The 21140-nt window shown below is 54.9% G+C and overlaps 1 protein-coding gene across 2 annotated transcripts in view; it reads right to left on the bottom strand.

Annotated features, from left to right (window-relative positions):
- The window catches only part of LHPP (phospholysine phosphohistidine inorganic pyrophosphate phosphatase), a 79561-nt gene that overhangs the window by 46874 nt on the left and 11547 nt on the right, over positions 1-21140 (bottom strand). For both annotated transcript variants that reach the window (XM_058671642.1, XM_004580188.2), the window contains exons 2-5: positions 15086-15273; positions 12800-12953; positions 9026-9089; positions 8242-8334 (exon numbers count right to left, since the gene is read on the bottom strand). In XM_058671642.1, the coding sequence (XP_058527625.1) occupies positions 8242-8334; positions 9026-9089; positions 12800-12953; positions 15086-15273 (499 nt within the window). The remainder of the gene's footprint in view (positions 1-8241; positions 8335-9025; positions 9090-12799; positions 12954-15085; positions 15274-21140) is intronic.

Raw genomic sequence — 21140 nt, 5'->3', positions numbered from 1 at the left:
AGAGAGCAGAAATTTCTCCTTCTCAGGATAAAGTCTCCCAAAAGTCCGTGTGCTGAGAAATCTGTCAGCAGAGCCCCTGGAGACAGAGCCAGAGCAGCCTGGGCTTGGGAGACAGCTCTGGTCGGGCTGGCCATGCAGACTCGTGCACCCCAGAAGCCATGCCTGACAGTGGTGGGACGCAGAGCGCCAGGACGTCCCCAGCCGGGGGCTTACAGCTGCCCAGATTCGCCAGCTCCACATACCAACACACACTCGGGACCCTGGGGAGTGCCCAGATTTACTGCCGGTGAAGGGCAGTAATCACACGAGGAGGAGCAATTATTGCCAAATCATTGAGGATTTAAAAAAAATCATTGGCGAGAAGATAGAGGTCAAGAGGTGCGCTACCAGGGGAAATAAACTCTCCCTGTCAGGCATGGCTTTCGCTTCCTTCCTCCTGGTGGTGTGCAAAAGGAGACGGACGCACAGGACCCAGGGCTCCAGAGCCGGGGGCACTGCTGGCCCAGGTTCAGACAGAAGCCTCATCACTCCCTTCAACAGCTGTCTGCAAGTCACAGCCTCCCCTTGGCCCTCGGGGTGCAGGCAAGAAAGCCCAGCCCAATAGGCCTTTCCCAGGAATGCCCACACCATGGGCTTTTAGTTAACCACACTCTGCCAGGCTTTTCACAGGCAGGGCTGGTGGTGGGGTCTGGGGACAGGGCTCAGTCTCAGGGAGAGAAGGGATAAAAATGGGAGAGGGGAAACAGAGGGAGAAAGAGGAGGAAAGAGAAGATGAAAGGGGGAGGGAGATGGAGAGAGGAAGGGAGGGAGGACAGTTTTTCATTTGCTGGTTCTCTCCCCAGATGGCTACAATGGAGCTTTATCCAAGCCGCTCACCTTGGGGAAGGGCCCAGGTGTTTGGACCATCCTCCATTGCTTGTCCCAGATGTATTAGCAGAGAGGTGGATGGCAGTGGAGCAGCCAGGACTTGAACCACTGTCCATATGGGATGCCAGCACTGCAGGAGGTAGTTTAACCTACCATGCCCCTATACTAGCCCCTGGCTATTTCACCAGGTCAGTGGGCAGGTGACAGTGGCCAGGCAGGCTCAGTGTACTCCAGTCCTTCCTCACCTGGCAAACGGGCTCCTAATGACCAAGCTCTCTGGTTTCATTCCGATTTTAGTATATGTGGTGCCGAAGTGGCACAAGCTCTCTGGTTTCAACAGGCCTGCCTGTTCTACTAAAGCCACACACTTCCCAAGAGAACGCCTTGGGATTATGGAAACGGCTAAAAACAAGCACAGCGCCTGTGCTGTGTGAAGATGAAGCCGAGTGACCCCGGTATTCTAGAAGCAGCCTGTCAGCTCTGTTATTCCTTAATACTGAATCCTAGTGGGGCCTGCAGACAGATAAGAGGTTGGCATTTTCCACCTGCCAGCCCCATTCCAGCCACTGGGGAAAGGTCAAGATGGGATCTGGATTTGAGGGCAGGCAGCGAGACGGGAGGCAGGGTCTTGGGAAGCGGGTGGCGGGAGTCTGACTGATCACAGTAGCTTGCCAGATTTCAAAGGTTCGCCACAGCCTGGCACTTGGGTAGCAAGCCAGCTTTGCAGGCATTTTTTGTGAATAAGTAGGCATACAGAATGATCCCCTTGACCATGAGGCACCATTCACTCTGAACGCTAAGATGCCCACACATCCTGTGGATATTTTCAGCTAGAACACGCAATTGCCACTCAACCGTCAGCGTCGGGGGAGGGAGAACTGTCACTTGGGGTGGAAGAGAGGGTCGCCAAGGGCGGGAGGCAGGCAGGGCGAGGGCGGCCAGGCGGGAGGCAGGCAGGGCGAGGGCGGCCAGGCGGGAGGCAGGCAGGTGTGGCCTTGCCTCCTGTGCTCAGGGCACCGGGCAAGCAACAGGAAGCAACTGGGAGCGACGGGGCTGGACGTGGTCACGACAGGCCGGCTGGGCATGGGACACCTGCCAGGCCCCAGCAGCCAGCAGCGGTGAAGGACAAGCCCCATTGGCCAGGCTCTTCTCTGGGGTCTGGGAAGAGCCTTTCTACCCAGAATGTGAAATGCCACCAGAAAGCACTGTGCAGAGGAGGGGTCCGTCCAGACAAAACTCCCCAGGGCGACTGAGCGTGTGAAGCAGTCAGGTCCAGCTGGGTCTGAGGTTTTGGGTGGCAGTGGAGTGAGAGTCGGGGCGCTGGGATGGTTGTGATCTTGCTGCTACACCATTGCTCACACTCACATTACAACATGAGCCTTCTCCCATGCTGCAACAGATAACCGTTAGCATTTATTCTCATTCATCCCATGAGGGGCTGGCATTATGGTATAGTGGGCTAATCCTCCATCTGCCAGTGCCAGTATCCTGTAGGAGCATTGGTTCTCGTCCTGACTGCTCCACTTCTGATGCGGCTCCCTGTTAGTGACGTGGGGAAGCAGTAGATGATGGCCTAAGTCTTTATGTCCCTACATCCACAGAGGACACCAAGAAGCAGCTCCTGGCTCCCAGTTTCAAACCAGCCCAGCTCGACCATTACAGCCATTTGGGGAGCGGATCAGCAGATGAAAGATCTGTCTCTCTCTGCTTTTCAAATAAAATAGAAATGATAAAGAAAATGCGAGGCCAGAGCTGGCATTGTGATACAGTGGCCTAAGCCACAGCCTGCAACACTGGCCCCGATACAACCACTGGTGCTAATCCTGGTTGCTCCACCACTGGTCCAGCTCCCTGCTAACGCACACAGGAAAGCAACAGAGGATGGCACAAAGCCTGGGTCCCAGCTGCCCAAGTCAGAGACCTGATGGAGTTTCTGGCTCCTGGTTCAGCCTGGCCAGCATCAACTGTTGTGGAAATTCCGAGTGAGCTAGCAGCAGGAAGTGTACCTCCGCTCTCTCCTCTCACCTCCGCTCTGCCTTTTAAATAAATCTTCTTGAACATTAAAAAAAAAAAAAGCAGAAAGCTAAGGAGCAATATTTACAAACCTGGCTCTAAGAAGAGCCAGCGGGGACAGATAGGACACATGCTTTTTGAGGTCATCCTGATTTGTCTATTTGATTTTGGAGCCACAAACTGTAAATACAAAACAAATGCAATGTGGAGCGACTACTTCCCTAAGAACTAGCAGTGTTGTGAACTCAGAGGCCCCAGCTGGAGGAAGGACATGAGAGAGGCCCCACTCCCAGCAGCGGTTCAGCCTGACCCTGGCAGAGACGCACCGGGAGGGCAGAGCAGGCATCAAGAGGAAGAGTTGGAAGCATTCCCTGCTGCGTTACATGACCTCAGGTCAGGGAGGGAGCTGGCAGGGCACAGCTTTGTTCATATAGAATGCTTTCGAGATCCAAGACTCCAATCAGCTGGTTCACTTCCCAAATGCTGGCTAGAGTCAGAGCTGGACCAGACAGAGACCTGAGACAACAATCCGGTTCAGGTCTCCTAAGGGCATGGTGGGCCCCAGAGCCCTCAGCCATCACTTGCTGCCTTGGCAGGGAGTGGAGCTGGGATTTGAACCCAGGCACTCTGACACAGGGTTCAGACACCCCAAGCAGTGACCTCCCCCCATCACGGCAGAGAAAGTGGCAGCACAAGCAGACGAGGGAGGGACAGGTGAAGTGCAAACTCAGTCAGGCTCCAGGTGGGCCCGGGGGCTTCACACATAAAGGTCTGCATGCGGTTTTTCTCGTCTTGTTAACCACAACACCTTCAAAATGGTGATGCTTTATTACAGGCTGAGGACTCAGCCGAGGACATGGGGCCGGAAGGACTTCAGATTGCCTTCTCAAGTATCAGTGTATGAGATATCTTGGGCACGAGATATTTAAACAAAACCATCATGTTTCACATACACTTTACACACACCATCCAAAGATTATTTTACACAATCTCTTTAATCTTGTGCCTGAACCAGAGCACAGTGGGATGGAATTTTTCATTTGCAGCTCAGGAAGTTTCAGATCTTGGAGCATTTGGGGTTTTCATATTAGGGATGCTCAAAATGTATCCCAATTATGGTTACTGAACACTACGTCCCAGAAGACGGGAGCACAGCTCCTACAAAGGATGGGGGGTTTTAGAAAATGCACAAGACAAGTCTGGAACATTTTGTCCTAACAGGGAGCAAGGAATCTCTCAGCAGCCATGGGGTCAGAGGACGTGGATGCCACTTCAAAGAGGCTTCTTCTGGCAACGGTGAAATGCTTTAAACACCAATAGGATGACAGCTGCTACAGACTGAAAAACAGCAATTGTCCAAATGTCCGGTTTAAAGACTGTGCACAACTTGAAATTCCACCTGTGCCCAGGGGAGGGTGCTAGAGAGTCGACCTAGCTTGAAAACTTAGAAAATTTCAATACCAACCACGAGGTTACAATGTACCAAGTGTTGTCCTGTACAGAAGCAGCCACAGAGGATGAATATAGAAGGCCCAGCAGAATGAAGCCTCACCATTTGCGACCCTCAGTGAATGATGGAGCTGGGCCCTGATCACTGGCAGCGGCTATGTACAAGAGCAGATGGCAGGATGGCCTGGCCTCGTCCTGGAGGAACAGCATCCCCTGGAACTGCAACCTGGCTGGCAGCGAGCTTCTGCCCCTCACCAACAACACCCAGCAGGCGGGGTGGCAGAGCAACACTGCAAGGGCAGAGCCATCGAAAAACCCAATCCCTGGGGAACTACAGGTCAGCCACAAGCTGCTTCCAGAAGCTGCAAGGAAGCTAAGGGTTGGGGGGAGGAGGGAGGCGACCAATATGTTCAAGACACGGAGAACCGCAGCCACCAACTTGACCCACAACCAGCTTCACTCGGATCCTGAACCACGCACACCTGGCATCAAACATGTGGAAGCCAAGCGGACGGGTGAGGTGACTGCACACTGGGTGGTACTAACGCGCTATTGCTAACTACTTGGCTGTGATCATGGTATTATCTGTTTTTACAAAACAATCTGTCATTCACAAAACGACATGACTTCTGGGTGCCGAATGGCTGGGGTGCAGGTGAAACAAGCGGCTGTTAAACTTGAAGGAAATTTCAAGAGCCAGATATACAACAAGAAGAGTTGGTTTATAACTCATAGACAAAACGCACATCCTCGGGTTTGTGTTAGGACAAATGAATGCACAGTAGAGGGGCGGGAAGCCCCTCCTTTCCAGCGACAGGAGCGGTGGAAAAGCCACCACTTGGCCAACATCTCGGCAAACTAAGAATCATGAGGGACACTAAAACTGGCCAGGGACAGGAAACTCAGAAAGGAGTGTTTACAAAGCGCTCTCAGAACGCTCTCAGGGACTCAGAACGCCAAACAGCACCTCTGAACCAGAGACAGCCCCGCAGACAAAGCCCCCAAGGCAGCAGCCAGAGCGACCCAGGTGCCCCACGCACCACCGAGCGGGCAGCAGCGTAAAAGCCTGAGACAGCAGGGAACAAGGGAGGCTCTGGCACCTGACTGTGCAAGGCCCCCCAAGACTGTCAGTCAGCACAGACCAGAGAAGGGATGAGAGGGGCTGTGTGCGCGAATGCATCCCCCAAAGCTATCAGCAGGCCAATGGACACCTGCCAAGCAAAGTACACAGATCAGCCAGCAGCCTTACGCCCACACAGAGCTCCTGGTTCCATCCTAGTCCGATGATCACATGAGTACCCACATTGGCCAGGGGAGGGCACAGGGAACCCACTGCCCTGTGGAGCCACTTCAGAAAGGCACAGTAAGAACCAGCCCTGAAGCCATTCTTAGGGATCCTCATGCTCTGCTCAGTGTTTGTGCAGTCACAGGAAGTACTCCCAGCCCAATGTCAGAGGCTAGGGAACACTTGCTCCCCAAGCCAGCAGCCCCCTTCCGGGACCAAACCCCAATCAATCAGCACCCCCAAGGAACATTGCAGAGCCAGCCTGAAGGCCTACACTAGAACTGGCAATACACACGAAGAAATCAAATATGTCTATTTGAAAAGCAGAGCTACATAGGAGAGACAGATTCTCCATCCATTGCTTCACTTCCCAAAGGGCCATAACTGCTGGGGCTGGCCCAGGTCAAAGCCAAGTCTCCATCCAGCTCTCCCACGGGTGGCAGGAGCCCAGCACTTGGGTCATCTTCTGCTGTTCTCCCAGGTACAATAGCATGGAGCTGGATCAGAAGTGAAATAGCTGGAACTTGAATCTGCAGGCAGTGGCTTAACCTGCAGTGCTGGCCCCTAGGTGTGACATACACCTGCCATGATGTTGGCAGCTGTAACCATTCCAGAGTGTTACATGAAGGACACTCAACAGCACCATGAGATGCTCTCTGCTCTCTAGTACAACCCATCTTCATTACCCCAAAGGTCACGCCAATGCCACAAAGCAGCACCCAGCATGGCCGCTGTGACCCTGGTCGCTCTACCAACGTGCCCACATAACTGCATCCACACACAATGCAACCTTTTGTATCTGCCTTCCTTAGAAGCGTTCAAGGTGCATGCGTGTCAGACCCTGGTCCTGGCTCGCGGTTCGGTGACGTCCACAGAGTGAATGACCACTCTGTGTTCGCCCGTCCATCCATGGAGGGACCAGTGTCCAAATCCCTTCCACTTTTCCATGACCATGAGCAAAGCTGCCCCAGCAGCCTGTCACAGGTACCTGGGAAGGGGTGTGCTGGGTCACCAACAAGCTGCGGCTTTCCACGAGGCTGTAGCACGTGACAGCTCCACAGCCTCACCAACACTCATGTTCTGTTTATGTGCACGTATGCGTATCTGTGTATGTAGCATTCGTTTGAGAAGCAGAAAAGAGAAAAAAATAAAATCCACATACAGTTCTCATCCACTGGCTGACTCTCCAAACACTCGCAGCTGCTTGATTGCAGCGAGGCCAAAGCCAGGAACTGGAAATCCCATTTAGTGCCCCACCAGGTTGGCAGGCCCCGGCACAGCCACTGCCTGCCACCCTGGGGCAGCAGCAGGAGCAGGGATACCAACCCTCCAAGAGTCCAGGCTGCCTCACAGGCTCCTTGGTTTTGTGCATCTGTTGATCACTCTTAGGAAACATCAATGCATTTTATTCTAGAAATGATCTCATTTTTTAAAAACCACATGACAGTTATGAAAAGGATACAAAGATCTGAAATTTGCTTGAAAACATGACAGTGAAAAAAATCAAAGTCAATTTCTTAAAGAGAAAGCAGAGGAAGGAGGCGGCAGAAGCCCGGAAAAGGGCTCTCCGTGCTGCCCACTCTCCTGGGCAGTAGGCCTGGCAGAGGGCTCCCCATGCTGCCTGCTCTCCTGGGGGGTGGGCCCAGCAGAGGGCTCCCTGTGCTGCCCGCTCTCCTGGGTGACGGGCCTGGCAGAGGGCTCCCCGTGCTGCCCGCTCTCCTGGGTGATGGGTCTGGCAGAGGGCTCCCCACGTGCCTTCCCTCCTGGGTGACGGGCCTGGCAGAGGGCTTCCCGTGTGCCCTCTCCTGGGCGGTGGGCCTGGCAGAGGGCTCCCCGTGCTGCCTGCTCTCCTGGGCGGTGGGCCTGGCAGAGGGCTCCCCATGTGCCCGCTCTCCTGGGCGGTGGGCCCGGCAAAGGGCTCCCCGTGCTGCCCACTCTGCATCTGGAACCTCCCTCAGCAGAAAGGGGCGCGCAGAGCAGGTGAAGCCACGCTGCCAGCTCCTGAGGCTTCACTCACTCAGACCCCACTTTCTTCTCTCCAGCAACCCAGAGGGGCACCTGTGATCTCAGGGTACATGGCAAGGGGCAATAAGGCAGGACCAGGGACCCAGGGGCACCAGGTTCACCACAGGACTTCTGGGGATCCCCCCATTCTGCTGGCAGCCCCAGAGCGCCCAGGCAGGCTGCAGACCTGGGCCCACTGCTCCGTCATCAGGAAGGCGCCATGGACAGAGGGTGCCATGCTCAGAGGGGCACCATGGCTGACAGAACCACGACTCCCCGCTCTCCTTTGTGTCCCCCGCCACCCCAACAGAGGCACGAGCTCAGTGACTCTTCTCCCCGATGGCTGCGACCTTGCTGCCTCTCTGTTCCTCCCACTAGTACAGGCAGGACTGGTCAATTCGCACCCTCACGGCAGAGGGCAGAGGGCATCGGCTGCCAGCTCTGACACCGGGCAGACCCCACCTGTGCACATTTCCCCCTCTCCCGGTACAGTCTGCTCTCACAGGGTCTATGTTCAGTCACCAACCCCATCTAGCCAACGCCACAGGCTGCCTGAGTCAGCTCCTGCGTAAGTGCCAGGGCCTGGGCTGCTATGTGCCCCGCTCCACAAGGTGCCAGCCTACCTGGTGAGCTTCCAACCCCATGGCTTGCAAGGCAGACTGGAAGAACTCAGGAGAAGGTTTCCCCACCACTTCGGCTTCGATGCCACAGGCGTACTGAGGAGAAAGAGGACACCCATGGGTTGGGAGGAAGGAACACCTGGCTGCCCAGCACGCAAACTGTCCCAGGAAGGACCGCCTGGGCCTAAGCAACATCTCAGCTTCACAGGATGCCCAAGGTGCTGGCACTTGCTGCCAGGTGCCCTGCATCCAAGGCCCACCTGCAGCAGGTGTCCCCAGGGGCCGCAGCTGGAGGCTCCTGAGGGCCAGCTTCAGGCCCATGGACCACCCAGCTCCCTCACCAGCCCTCCCATCCCACCCGCCAGGGGCCATGAGGGGGCTGTGTCAGCAGTGAGGACAGGCTGTGATGGGAGGCTGACTAGCACTCTGGGCAGGGGCAGCTGAGGGCAACCTAGGGCACAGCAGACTCCACACGGCTCCTCCCGGGCCTGGACAGAGCGCCTGAGGGCTGCAGATGGCTGTGAGTCTGAGAGGTGAGGAGCAGAAAGTATGCTGGGCAGGCAGACATGGCCACAGGGCACCCCAAAGGGGTGGGGAGTGCCAGGGAGGACAGGCCAGGGCTACATCCCAGTGGAGAGGGTGTGCGGGCTGGCAGCCCCAACAGCAGAGCCTGCTTTAAAACACGAGCAGCGAGTGGCCCATGTGCACAGGCTCTGCTCCAGAGAGAACGGAGCGTGGCAGGCAGCCACAGATCAGGACAGGGCTGTGGAGGGAGCTGGACAGGTACCTCGAGCGCCTTCATGTAGGCACCGACGTCCAACATCAGGCCGGAGGTCTCCTTGTAGTAACGCCTGGAAGACAGCAAAAGCGACCAGGTGAGCAGAGCTGGGGCCTGGCTCCAGAGGTGCAGCCCTGGTGAGGGCCAGTGAGGCCATCAGGACGGTCACAGACCCTTCACACAGAACAGCAGCTGTGAGCCTCAGGGGCAGGCAGACCCACAAGGACCTGTGCTCTGAGGACGGCCAGCAGGTTCCCAGCACAAGCCAAACCCCTCCCTGCTAATAATGGACCCTGACTGCTGTTAGCAGCAGCAGCGAGGTGCCAGATGTCTTCAGGCGAAGATGGTCATTTCTGCTCTCGGAGGCCAGATGGGCTCAGCTCGCAGGAGCATCCCTTCCCCGAAGATGGTCTCAATGTCTGGGCCTGCCACAGCCAGGGTAGCCCCAAGCCTCCAGGCACCTGTGAACAAAGCCCAGGTCTCCCTGAGCAAAGCTGTCGGTGACAGAGGGAAGAAAGGGGTTAATCCACACTGCTCTGGTCAGAATTCAGTGATCCCCAACTAGAAGGGGATTTAGTTTTATAGAGTCATGAATGTGTAGGGGGGATCCATTACATCAACTTCCCTCCTCTCCTTCCTGCTCTCCTGCCCTCTGAAATGGAGACAGTGGAAAGCCCACAGGAAGCATTGCAGGCTCTCTCTGAGAACAGAACAGTACGACCCAGGGTTGCATAAACCACGCGAGCCCGTTTCCTCACCTGTAAAATGGGCAGAACCAACAATGCACAGTACCCATCTTATGGATTACAGCACTACTTGAACGAAGTTCTTAACAGGATACCTGGCAGGGGGAACTGGCCCTAATAACCTGAAGAATACGACTGCAAACAGCTGTTCATCTGGACTGCGAGCTAGCAAGACCGGAGCTGGGGGAGGAAGGGAAAAGCAGGGCTTGCCAGGTGAGGTTGGGGCCCACCCTAACATCAGAATGGCATTCCCTGGGGCTGAGCCGCTCCCCCAGGCCTGCCGGTTCCTTTCTGAGCTGCCCAAGGCCTTGCAGCTGCAGGAACCTGTGCTACCCAGCGACATCCATTGCATCCTGTGACCCTTTGCCACTCCCTCGGGGCTTTGGGGCTGCATTGCTGCTGGGTTGCTGCAGCCAACGCTTTGGCCTTGCCCAGGGCTAGCCATGCCCACCCACTCCTGCCCACCAACAGGTGGCATTTGCAGAGGGCACAGTATTTCCTGTCACCACAGGACCCAAGCCACCAGGCAAACCTCAGCCTCTCCACCCCCACCCAGGCGGTGCACCCTGAGCCTGCACCTGGGAAAACTGTGTTCCTTCGACACGAGGACTGTGCCAGACCCATGTGGCAGACACAGTAGGGACCTGCAAATGCTCCCCCTCTTAGAATGACCCCTAATTTCATGTCCTAAATCCAAATTTCAGACAGATTTTGCATTTATGTAGAATTCCAGAAGTGCTTCCTGGGCTGGCACTGTGGCTAGCAAGGTAAGCCTCTGCCTGCGGTGCCAATATCCCACATGAGTGCCAGTTCAAGTCCAGTTGCTCCACTTCCCATCCAGCTCCCTGCTAATGCACCTGAGAAAGCAGCAGAGGATGGCCCAAGTCCTTGGGCCTCTGCACCTAAGTGGAAGACCCAGAAGAGGCTCCTGGCTTCAGATTGGTCCAGTTCTGGCTGCTATGGTCATCTGGTGGGTGAACCAGTGAGTGTAGATGGAAAAGAGAGGAGGAGGCCAGCAGGTGGGAGCGAAAGCCTTCCAGGTGACCCTCGGGCTGCGATTGCTGCTGGCTTCAGATTCCCCAGTCTTCCTCTGAAGCCTAAGAAAGTTGGTCTCTGCATGTTTCAATAAAACACCTGGGCGTGCAACTTGGACAATCAGAAGCTGTCTGTGTGCTGCTAAGCTTCACGATGCACAGAGAACATTCTCCAGGCTCCAAACCTGGAAACCAGTATTTCCCATTTTACCTGAATCTGTGCCTGCTTTTACAGGACCCCAGGCCTTATTTCTGATCTCTTCAGGAAAAGGACGGGCCACAGAGGTCAGCTGTGATCCAGCCACTTTCTAGGGAGGCAGTCAACCTAACCCATTGGATTTCTTTCAACCTGCACAGGTCCCAGGGGTCTCCATGGGGTAGGTTCCATGGGCTGCCCCCTGCCACCCTGCCACAGCATGACCACAGCAGCCCAGATGGGAGTGTAAGGTGGGGCGGGAGGCACAGGCAGCATGGGCCACACCAGCAGGTTGGAACCCACAGCTCCTGCTCCTGCAATTTCCGCCGGCTCAGCTCAGCCTGCCTTCCAAATGACCACTTGACCTCTCCCTGAACAGCCATTAACCTTCCCTCGTCTGGTGCGTAAACAGCTTAATTTTCTGACGGCAGCGTGACGGAAGAAATTACAAAGCCAATTCCCATTCTCAGCGCAGACAGATGCCCAATACAAATCACAGCATTTCCAGGGGCAGGACGCAGCTCCATGCTCCCTCCCCACCATACCCCTGCCTCTCCTCCGGCAGAGACCCCAGCTGCTGACAGCAGTGTGACCATGCCCAGCAGCTGTCCCCAGGCCCAGGAGCTGTTGGGTCCTTGCTCAGCTTGTTAAAACCCAAACCTGTAGCCAAAATCAGACCTACAGCAGCTGGGGACCTGTTGACAACTTACTAAATTTATTACAACGCTGAGAGCAACTTTTTGTTTGTTTGTTTTGTTTTGTTTTTGCCAAACATAACCTATTTTAATTACCCTAATGTGGGATAATAACTTTTAATAATTAAGTCAATTATTGGAGGAATGTTCTACAACACATAGAATACCTGGGGTTGGCCACAATCCACTCAATGTTTCAAATTCCCCGGTACAAAGGAATGCCAACACAGAGAAATTGCAAGTGTCTCAGGCGATGGCTACGCCAAGTGCCCAGCTCCTATTACTACACACTGCACACCCACTGCAGGTCACACATGGACACTCACTGACCACAGCACACCCACGTAGGTCACACAGCACCCACACACATGCACATCCACTGACCACTGCATATAATGAAATATGACACACACATCCCTACTCATGTGCAGTTACTATGTCAATTACAAATGCATCTTAAAAAGCCAATGTCAGGCCATGGCCTAGTGGCTAAAGCCCTTGCTTTGAATGCGCCGGCATCCCATATGGGCGTTGGTTCTAATCCCAGCAGCTCTACTTCCCATCCAGCTCCCTGCTTGTGGCCTGGGAAAGCAGTCGAGGACGGCCCAATGCTTTGGGATCCTGCACCCATGTGGAAGACCTGGAGGAAGTTCCTTGCTCCTGGCTCCAGATCGGCGCAGCACTGGCTGTTGCAGTCACTTGGGGAGTGAATCATCGGACAGAAGATCTTCCTCTCTGTCTCTCCTCTCTGTATATCTGACTTTGTAACAAAAATAAATAAATCTTTAAAAAAATTTTTCATTGAAGAGGCAGAGACAGTGCCCCAGATGCTGGTTCATTCCCCAAACGCCCACGATGGCCAGGGCTGATTCCAGAAGCTCAATCTAGTTCTCCTGCATAGGTGGCAGGGACCCATCTACTCAGTCACTGCCCGCCATGCCCTCGGGTCTGCACTGGCAGGCAGCTGGAATCAGGTCTGGTCTGGGTTCCAAACCCAGCATTCCTAGCACCTTCTGCTAAGCAAATACCCACCATCTCCTCAGTGCCGGGCCTGAAACCCGCAAGGCCTCGTGGGAAGCAGCCAGAAGTGACCCTCCCTGGAGCCGACTCACCCTTTCCCCAGGGATATGAGCACGGGCCGCTTCAGCTCCATGAGCACCCGGAAGGCTTGGTTCATGTTCTCATATGTAAAGCCATCACCGGCGTCTGCCATCACGACACAGTTTGGGTTGGATGTGTCAATCTGGTCGAATTCTGAGCGGATTCCTAGAGGGAGACAGTGTGTGTGGTCAAGCCACAGGGCAGTGTGGCCAGCATCCCACCCCCCCACAACCCTGCCTGCTAGGTCTACCCAGCCCTCTGAGATGCACTGCTTATTTCTGCAGAAGAGGGGGGAGGGTTACTCCATTCTAAGGACAAAGGAACCCCAGCTCCTGGGAGACAGACACACTCCCAGGATTCCCTTCCCAACACAGGCATCTGTTCCAGCAACAGCTGAGGTTTCGTGCCAGGCTGCAGACCCATTCACAGCAGTGCAGCTAAGAAGCGAAGCTGAGGAAGGCCAGAGGTTGGAGTGTGTTGCAGGCAATCCTGGAGGGCTGGTGCTGCACACCCCAAACCCCAGGATCCCAGGGTATGCCAGGCAAATCCCCATCGCCCTTTCCCTGCCGAGCAATCATATTCCATGGTGGTAAGTCACAACTGTGTGCTACCAGTGCGTTCAGAGTCCTAGGAACGCTCAGCAAGTCACTGGGCCTGGGGCTGGTCTTGAGGCCTCCAATGTAATTGCAGACCACACGATTCTGTTTCTGTGGAATTCTAAACCAAGTAAATGCCAACAGCAGAAGAAAAAAAGAAATCTCGGTGGACTAGCATCTGTCCAGGGAGGGTGTGAGGTGTCTCCAGGGTGGTGGGCCCTGGTTTACACAGGTGCACGCAGCCGTTAAAACCCAGCAAAAGTGCACCTGAAGTCTATACGTTCCACTGTAAGTAAATCTTACAACAGGAAAAAAAATACAAATACTGAATGCTGGCAGGGTGGGAACAGTCTGGCCTGGTGGCTGACGCCCTGAGGAAGCACCAAGTCTGGCCCTACCAAGGCAAACCCAGGTGGGACTTGGACGTAGTCACTCTGGCAGGCTAATTTTAAGCTAATTAGTTCTTATGGCCTGCAAATGTTATAAATGGCTCTCGGCAGAGAAATGCAGGTTTCCCACCCCAGATTTAAGTGTAGCAACACCTGCCATTCACCTTGGGATGCATTCCAAATGACAGAGCCGTCTGCAGGGGTGGGAGGAGAGATGGACAGACACCCAGAGAAGCAAGCGTAAGACAGCGACAAAATTTGGAATATGGGTATAAAAACATTCCAAAGAACATTCTTAGAGCTCTGCGGTATGCTTGGAAATTCTCATAGTAAAATATTCAGATGGGGCAACGGGGCGGAGGAGGGATCCAACAAAAGTAAAACTTGAAAACGAACTCAGGTGCATTGGCTGTAGGGCAGGCCTGGGGCTGAGCGGGCGTCCATCTTCCCCTCTCTCCTTCACAAGCTCTGAGCTCCAGCGACTGCTTGTAGGGCTCCTTGCTCAGCGCCACCTTGGAGCCAATGCGGATCCTCCCACAGCCCCCCTCCCATATCCAACAGCCCCTCTTCAGGGGTGGGGGGCGGGAAGACGAGGCAGTGTCTCCCTTAAGCCCACTTGCTTTAAGGACAGTCCCGAAACGCTAGCAATGCCCAGAACTCCCCAAGGGGATTCTGAGAATCGGGTTTCTAAGGATGGCGTCTGTACCCCTAACTGGCACCTTCCAGAAGCATCCTCCACCTCTGGGTCTCCCAGTGATTTAGAAAACGGGAAGTATGAACCGCAGGGGAAGGAAGGAGGCTTGGGTGAAGGAGAAGCGGTCCTGTATTCTGAAGCTAATGTCCCTTCTTAAATAGGAGGTGCCAGATCACACACTCACTTGCTAGATCCTAAATCCTCCCTGCTGAGAGTCACGAGGGCTCTCCTGCATTTGGGATACAAGCCTTGTTCCTGGGGCCCCTGGCAGGCTACAGCTGAGCGCGCTGCTGGTTCAAGGCCACGGGTGCCACGGGCCAGCCAGCCATGGATCTCCATCCCAATTCTCTCAGCAGGAACTGGAGTTTGCCCCTAACTGTTCCCTGGTCCCTTGGCCCTCCCTGTATCTAGGAAAGCCATTTGAACCTGACATAGGAACCCTCTGGTGTGAGGCTGCGAGGCTGTGTGCCAACCTGCCCGCAGCAGGAAGCCCCCTGGGGTTTCTGTCCTATAGTTCTTATCCCATAGCATTACCCGTGTCCCTCTTGGTGGTTTGGGCTTGAGACACTGCCCCTAGCCCCACCTGCAAAAGGGCACCACACCGTGAGGTCTACCTACCATCGTGGACCAGCAGGTGTGGCCGCAGGCCTCGCTCCTTCAGGATCTGGCAGGCAGCAGGCGCCGGGGCAGTCACTTCGTCCTCGGAAATATCGAATCCCAGTCGCCGCAGCACGCACACCAGCTTCCCCCGTGACTTCTGGGACTCGTTGGTGCAGAATCTCACCTTCAGCTGGGACCGCTTCAGTCTGGGGGAAGAGGCAGTGTCCCTTGGGAAACGTGGCCTCCTGGGAAGCTGCCCGGAGAAGAACCCTTCTCCAAGGACAGTTAGTCGAGTCCCAGAGCATTCAGGGTCCCTGAAACAGCCCTGGCTGACCCCTGAGTATGTTCAGACTGGGGTTCCTGAGCCAGAGTGAACCCTATTTCAGGGGACACCAGACCACGTTCCCACAGCCTCCACTTCACTAGATTCGGTGCACGTGAGACCCCTTAAGTGTCTTCACCTGGGCCTCTGTACTCGGCTTCTCTTCTCACAAAGCAGCTCTGCCCCCACCCCATCAGGAACAAGTACTCCTTCATCTGGGCATGCCCCTTCCACGTGGGCCACGCTTCTCCATGTAGGACACGCCCCTCCCATGTGGGCCACGCCTCTCCATGCAGAACGCGTCCCTTCACCTTGGCACGCCCCTTCCACCTGGGCCACGCCTCTCCATGTCGGACACGCCCCTTCCATGTGGGCCACGCCTCTCCATGCAGAACATGCCCCTTCCATGTGGGATCTGCAGCCTCCAACAGGGACACGCCACCCCACCCTGCTTGGCATGGCTAGAGGTCACCTTTGAGTGCTCCCCGCTGCTTCTCTAGATCTTTTTGCTCACACAGCATGGCACTCTGCCTCAGAGCCAGGTGCATCTAGAACTTACAACTTTGCATCTACATTTCCCAAAAAGGTGACAGGAAGAGGGACCAACTGCAGTCTGCTCTCATCACTGTCAGTGAGGAAGGGTTTACCAGTGTCACTGGGGTAACAGGCGACTCCAGGAGGGGCTTCCAGAATACCCACCCTGCACTAGCCCAGCCCTGAGCAAGATGCCACTGCTGTTGATAGCATGGGGCTCCTTCAAGCTGGTATCCTGGTGGCCTCCTGCAGGTGGGCTGTGCTGGGACAAGCTCTCAGAAGGCACAGCAAGAAGCAGGTCCCTAAGGAGGCTCCCAATGACAGGACTGCCATCTGCAACTACTAAGTGCCTGACGCCAGGCTTGGGGCGCAGGCCGAGCCCTGTCCTCAGGGCCAGGTCAGGGCTAGGGAGTGGAAGCTGGGGAAGAGAGCTGCAATGGAGGAGGTGGGGGCAGGTGGAGGAGGGGGCGGGGAGGCAGGAAGGCCGAAGCAGGCCTGGCTGGAGAAGCAGCTCTGGAGCTGGGCCCTCCAGGGTGAGAAGGCACAGGCCCACCGGACATGAGGGAAAGTGATCCCGCAGGGGACCTGGGGGCAGCCAAGTGCCTGCCCAGGGAGGCAGAGAGCCCAGCGTGTCCCCAGCAAGAGTCAGGGAGGCATCCATGTGACTTGGTGGGTAGGTGGGCAGGTGGATGATGGCCAAGACCAGGCCCCCGGGCCCAGGTCACACACCTCCCTTCGACAAGCCCAGCTCTCCAGGCTGCAGTTGAACTTCAAGGATCTAAACTGAGGGATTGGGGGGACGACAGCAGGCTGCAAGCCTGGAGGCCCCAAACACAAGACAAGAGACGAGGTCCTAATTCTTCACCCACTTATTATTTTGAGGCAAAGAGACAGAGCTCCCATTCAAAAGATTACTTCCCCAAATGTCTGTAAAAGTTGCAGTCAGGGGTTGGGTATGCAATGCAGGAACCCAGCTATTTGAGCCACTACCTGATGCTTCCCAGACTGCACTCTAGCAGGAAGCCAGTTAGGGGCTGGAGCCACACCGGAACACAGCTGCTCTGCTGTGGAATGTGGGGTATGTGCTAACCACTAGGCTGAATATCTACTCCCACCCACCCGTCCTTTCAACCTACATGCTACATTTTAAGTAGTGTAGTGTTAAGTGCATAGTTTAGAAGCATACTTGAGTGTGTGCTCATTCTCACCGATGTGACCGCAGAGGAACCCAGGTGTGACACACACTTTGGACCAGACACCCAGAATCATGGCTTGAAGTCCAACTCTACTGGAGCAGCTAAACCTGATCCAAAACTCTACCCCAACTCCAACCTCTATGAGACCAAGCCTTTCCCACTCTGGGGGGGGAAGAGACCAAGTCCCCAAAGTCTTCCTCCTGAGGTACAGATTTTGGGGGCTTCCACATGGGTCTGAGCTTACATGGGGGTCAAGAGCAGGAAGGCAGAGCTCCCCAAGCTGCCCTGTGCCAGTGGGGGGCCTTAGAGAAGACCCCCCAGGACGAGCGAGGCTGCGTCTTGTAGGCTGCAATAGGAGGGGCAGGAAAAGGCACGCATGGGGAGCGAAGAATGGCTCAGCATCACAGACAGGTGCACCGGCCCCGCCCTCTCCAGCAGAAAGAGTGCCGGAGGCTTGGTGCGCAGGAAAGTGGAGCTGGCTAAGGGATCTGGGGCGGAGGACGCCTGAGAGGGCACCAGGGCAGGCTCGAGCATGACCCTCACAGGAAAAGGCAGTGGGTTCCAGTCCAATGTCCCCTCCTCTGACCAACCTGCGTGGTGTCCCTCTGTCCTCTGTCACATCTGTTTTTCTTTGTAGCAGCAACATCTCCCATCAGCCAACTGATGTGTGTCCACTGTTCGCCCAGTGCTGCTCACAGGATGTGGAGCCCAGCAGGCCCCGAGGAGTGTTTGCTGAGATGTCAACTACAGACAAGGTCTGAATGACCTCACCTGCTGCGGGGAAAGCCCACATCCCCACTGCACTGAGTCTCCAGAACCACCCAGCTCAGAACTGACAGGTGTGATTAGGAAGACATCTGGTCTACCTACAACAGCCTGAACATAGACCAAGGAGCTGGCAATGTCTTCTACAATGGCCCAGGTGATTCATTCCTTTCTTAGTATTTGTGTTTCCTAATCAGAGGTTTATGGATTATCAATTACACTTAGTGGTTAATTGCCCTTCATAAAGACAGCTTTTTTATTTTTAAATTAGGCAGTTAATATATTGTAACTAATAGCGTCACCTTGTACATTATGGATAGATCTGCATCGACTGGTGCCTGGAACGTGTGATTCGCACCCAAGTTAATGGAGCAGTTGAGTGAAGAAGTGCAGGGGTCCCGAGGGACTAATTACAGCTAATGAATGATGATGTGACCTTCTCAGAACAGTGAGCAATCAGTGTGACAGCAAGATGACAGAGCCTCACATCTGTTATTCCAAACCCCACTTCACACAGGGATGGAAAGGGAGTAAGTCACACAAGTCGCTTTGGGATGCGGAAGCCACCAGGCCTCCTTGAAACCCGACAGAAGTCCGTCTCAAATCAACACTGCAAGAGTTAGAGTGGGGCGAGTGGGGCAAGCCGGACAGGCAGGGCGGGTGGGGCGAGGGGGACAGGCAGGGCAGGAAGAGCAAGCGGGACAGGCGAAGTGGACAGGGCAGATAGGACGGGGGGACAGACGGGGTGGGTGGGAAGAGGGGGCGAGAGGGGCAAACAGGACAGGCAGGACAGGCAGGTGGCATGCTCCTGGTGCTTACGAGGTCGCCTAGGACTTCCACCGTCGGAAGGCCTGGATTCGTGTCCTGGCTCCACCCTCACTTCCAGCGTCCTGCTAACACAAGTAGGCAGGCCCCTGTCACCTGGGGGACCAAGACTGAACTTCTGGCTCCTGGCCTTGGCCTGACCCAGTCCCAGCTGCTGGAGGCACTTAAGGAGGGAACCAGCAGATGGGAAAGTTTTTTCTTTCTCTCTCTCCTACAAACAAATAAAATAATGAGCTAAAGGCCTACCCATCATAATACTTACTAAATAAAATCAAAGTACTAGTTATAGAAATGGAATCTGGGGCCAGCACAATTGCTCAATTGACTAATCCTCCTCCTCCAGGTGTTGGCATCACATACGGCCGCCAGTTCGTGTGCTGGCTGCTCTACTTCCCACCTGGCTCCCTGATTATGGCCTGGGAAAGCAGCAGAGGACAGCCCAAAGCTTGGGACCCTGCATTGGTTTGAGAGACCTGGAGGAAGCTACTGGCTCTGGATTGAGCTCCAGCCGTGTGGCCATTTGGGGAATAAAACAACCTGGAAGATCTCTATCTCTCCTCTCTGTAAATCTACCTTTCCAATTAAAATACATATTAAATTTTGAAAAAAAGAGAAATGGGGGGCCCGGTGGCGTGGCCTAGCAGCTAAAGTCCTTGCCTTGAACGCCCCGGGATCCCATATGGTCGCCGGTTCTAGTCCCGGCAGCTCCACTTCCCATCCAGCTCCCTGCTTGTGGCCTGGGAAAGCAGTAGAGGACAGCCCAATGCTTTGGGACCCTGCACCCGTGTGGAAGACCTGGAGGAGATTCCAGGTTCCCGACTTCGGATCAGCGCAGCACCAGCCATTGCGGCTTACTTGGGGAGTGAATCATTGGAGGGAAGATCTTCTTCTCTGTCTCTGCTCCTCTCTGTATATCTGACTTTGCAATAAAAATAAATAAATCTTTTAAAAAAAAAGGAAAGAAAAAAGAGAAATGGGTTCTATTCCTGAGAAAATCCAGTGGGAAGGTCAGGCACTGTGGCACTGTAGGTTAAATCGCCACTTGGAATACCAGGCTGGCGAGTCCTGCCTTCTCTACTTCCTGTCCAGCTTCCTGCTAAGGTGCCCGGAAAGCAGCAGAGGTTGCTTCAGGTCCTTGAGGCCCTGCCACTCACTGGGAGACCAAGACGGAGTTCTTGGCTTCTGGCTTCAGCCTGGCTGTAATGGTCAATTGTATCATGGAAGATCTCTCTCTTCTCTCTGACTTTCAAATAAACGGGCCCTGTCTGACCACCAGTGACAACTCTCTTCATTATTTTAAGTTACTGAAAATAAAGCTGGATTCTTCTGGGCTGAGGAGGCACTGTGCTGCTGTCATGTCCACAGTCGTGTTCCTGACCTGACCTTGTCTGCTTGCCCAAAGGCAAGAAGGTGGTTTGCTGATCTCATGTGCCCAGGGCCAGGTGCCTGGCTTGCAGGTGGCTCTCTAAAAACCAGCTGTCTGAGAAACGGAGCCTGTGAGGGGAGAGCCAACATCGCCCTCTTGAGGTAGAGATGGGACCAGCTCATACAACCTGCAGGCAGCTGAGCCCAGGAGCCCGGGCTTGCAGTGGCATGGCCAGAGCTCTCCCAGCACACACACAGGGCCCTCGCTGCTCCAGGGCCCCCTAAGGCCAGGGAGGAGTGTTGTGCTAGGCTACATCTGTGCATGCTCGTTGAGGACCAGAAGTGTGAGATGGCACTGAGCACTAATGAGGAGACCTGCCTAGGATCCTGCTATGGCAGAAGCCCTAACCTTGGAATGAGGGGAGGGGGACTGGATATGGAGAAAGGAAGAGAAGGGGCAAATGATGCCAGGCTTAAAAGAAGAGATCCCGGGCCCGGCGGCGTGGCCTAGTGGCTAAAGTCCTCGCCTTGAACGCCCCGGGATCCCATATGGGCGCCGGTTCTAATCCTGGCAGCTCCACTTCCCATCCAGCTCCCTGCTTGTGGCCTGGGAAAGCAGTAGAGGACGGCCCAATCCATTGGGATGCTGCACCCGCGTGGGAGACCTGGAAGAGGTTCCTGGTTCCTGGCATCGGATCGGTGCACACCGGCCATTGCAGCTCACTTGGGGAGTGAATCATCAGACGGAAGATCTTCCTCTCTGTATCTCCTCCTCTCTGTATATCTGACTTTGTAATAAAAATAAATCTTAAAAAAAAATAATTTAAAAAAATAAATAAATAAAAAAAAGAAGAGATCCCTAGGCCGGTGCCATGGCAGAGTAGGCTAGGCCTCTGTCTATGGTGCTGGGATCTCACGTGGTCACTGGTCCATGTCCTGGCTGCTCCATTTTGGATTCAGTTTCCTGCTTATCACCTGGGAAACTGGTGTAGGATGGCTCAAATCCGGCACCACTCAAAGCTCAGCTCTGGCTATTAGGGCCACTTGCGGAGTGAGCCAGTAGATG

Source organism: Ochotona princeps, chromosome 13, assembly GCF_030435755.1.
Source record: "Ochotona princeps isolate mOchPri1 chromosome 13, mOchPri1.hap1, whole genome shotgun sequence".
NCBI classification, from domain to species: Eukaryota; Metazoa; Chordata; class Mammalia; order Lagomorpha; family Ochotonidae; genus Ochotona; species Ochotona princeps.
This window is presented reverse-complemented; position numbering and strand designations above follow the sequence as displayed.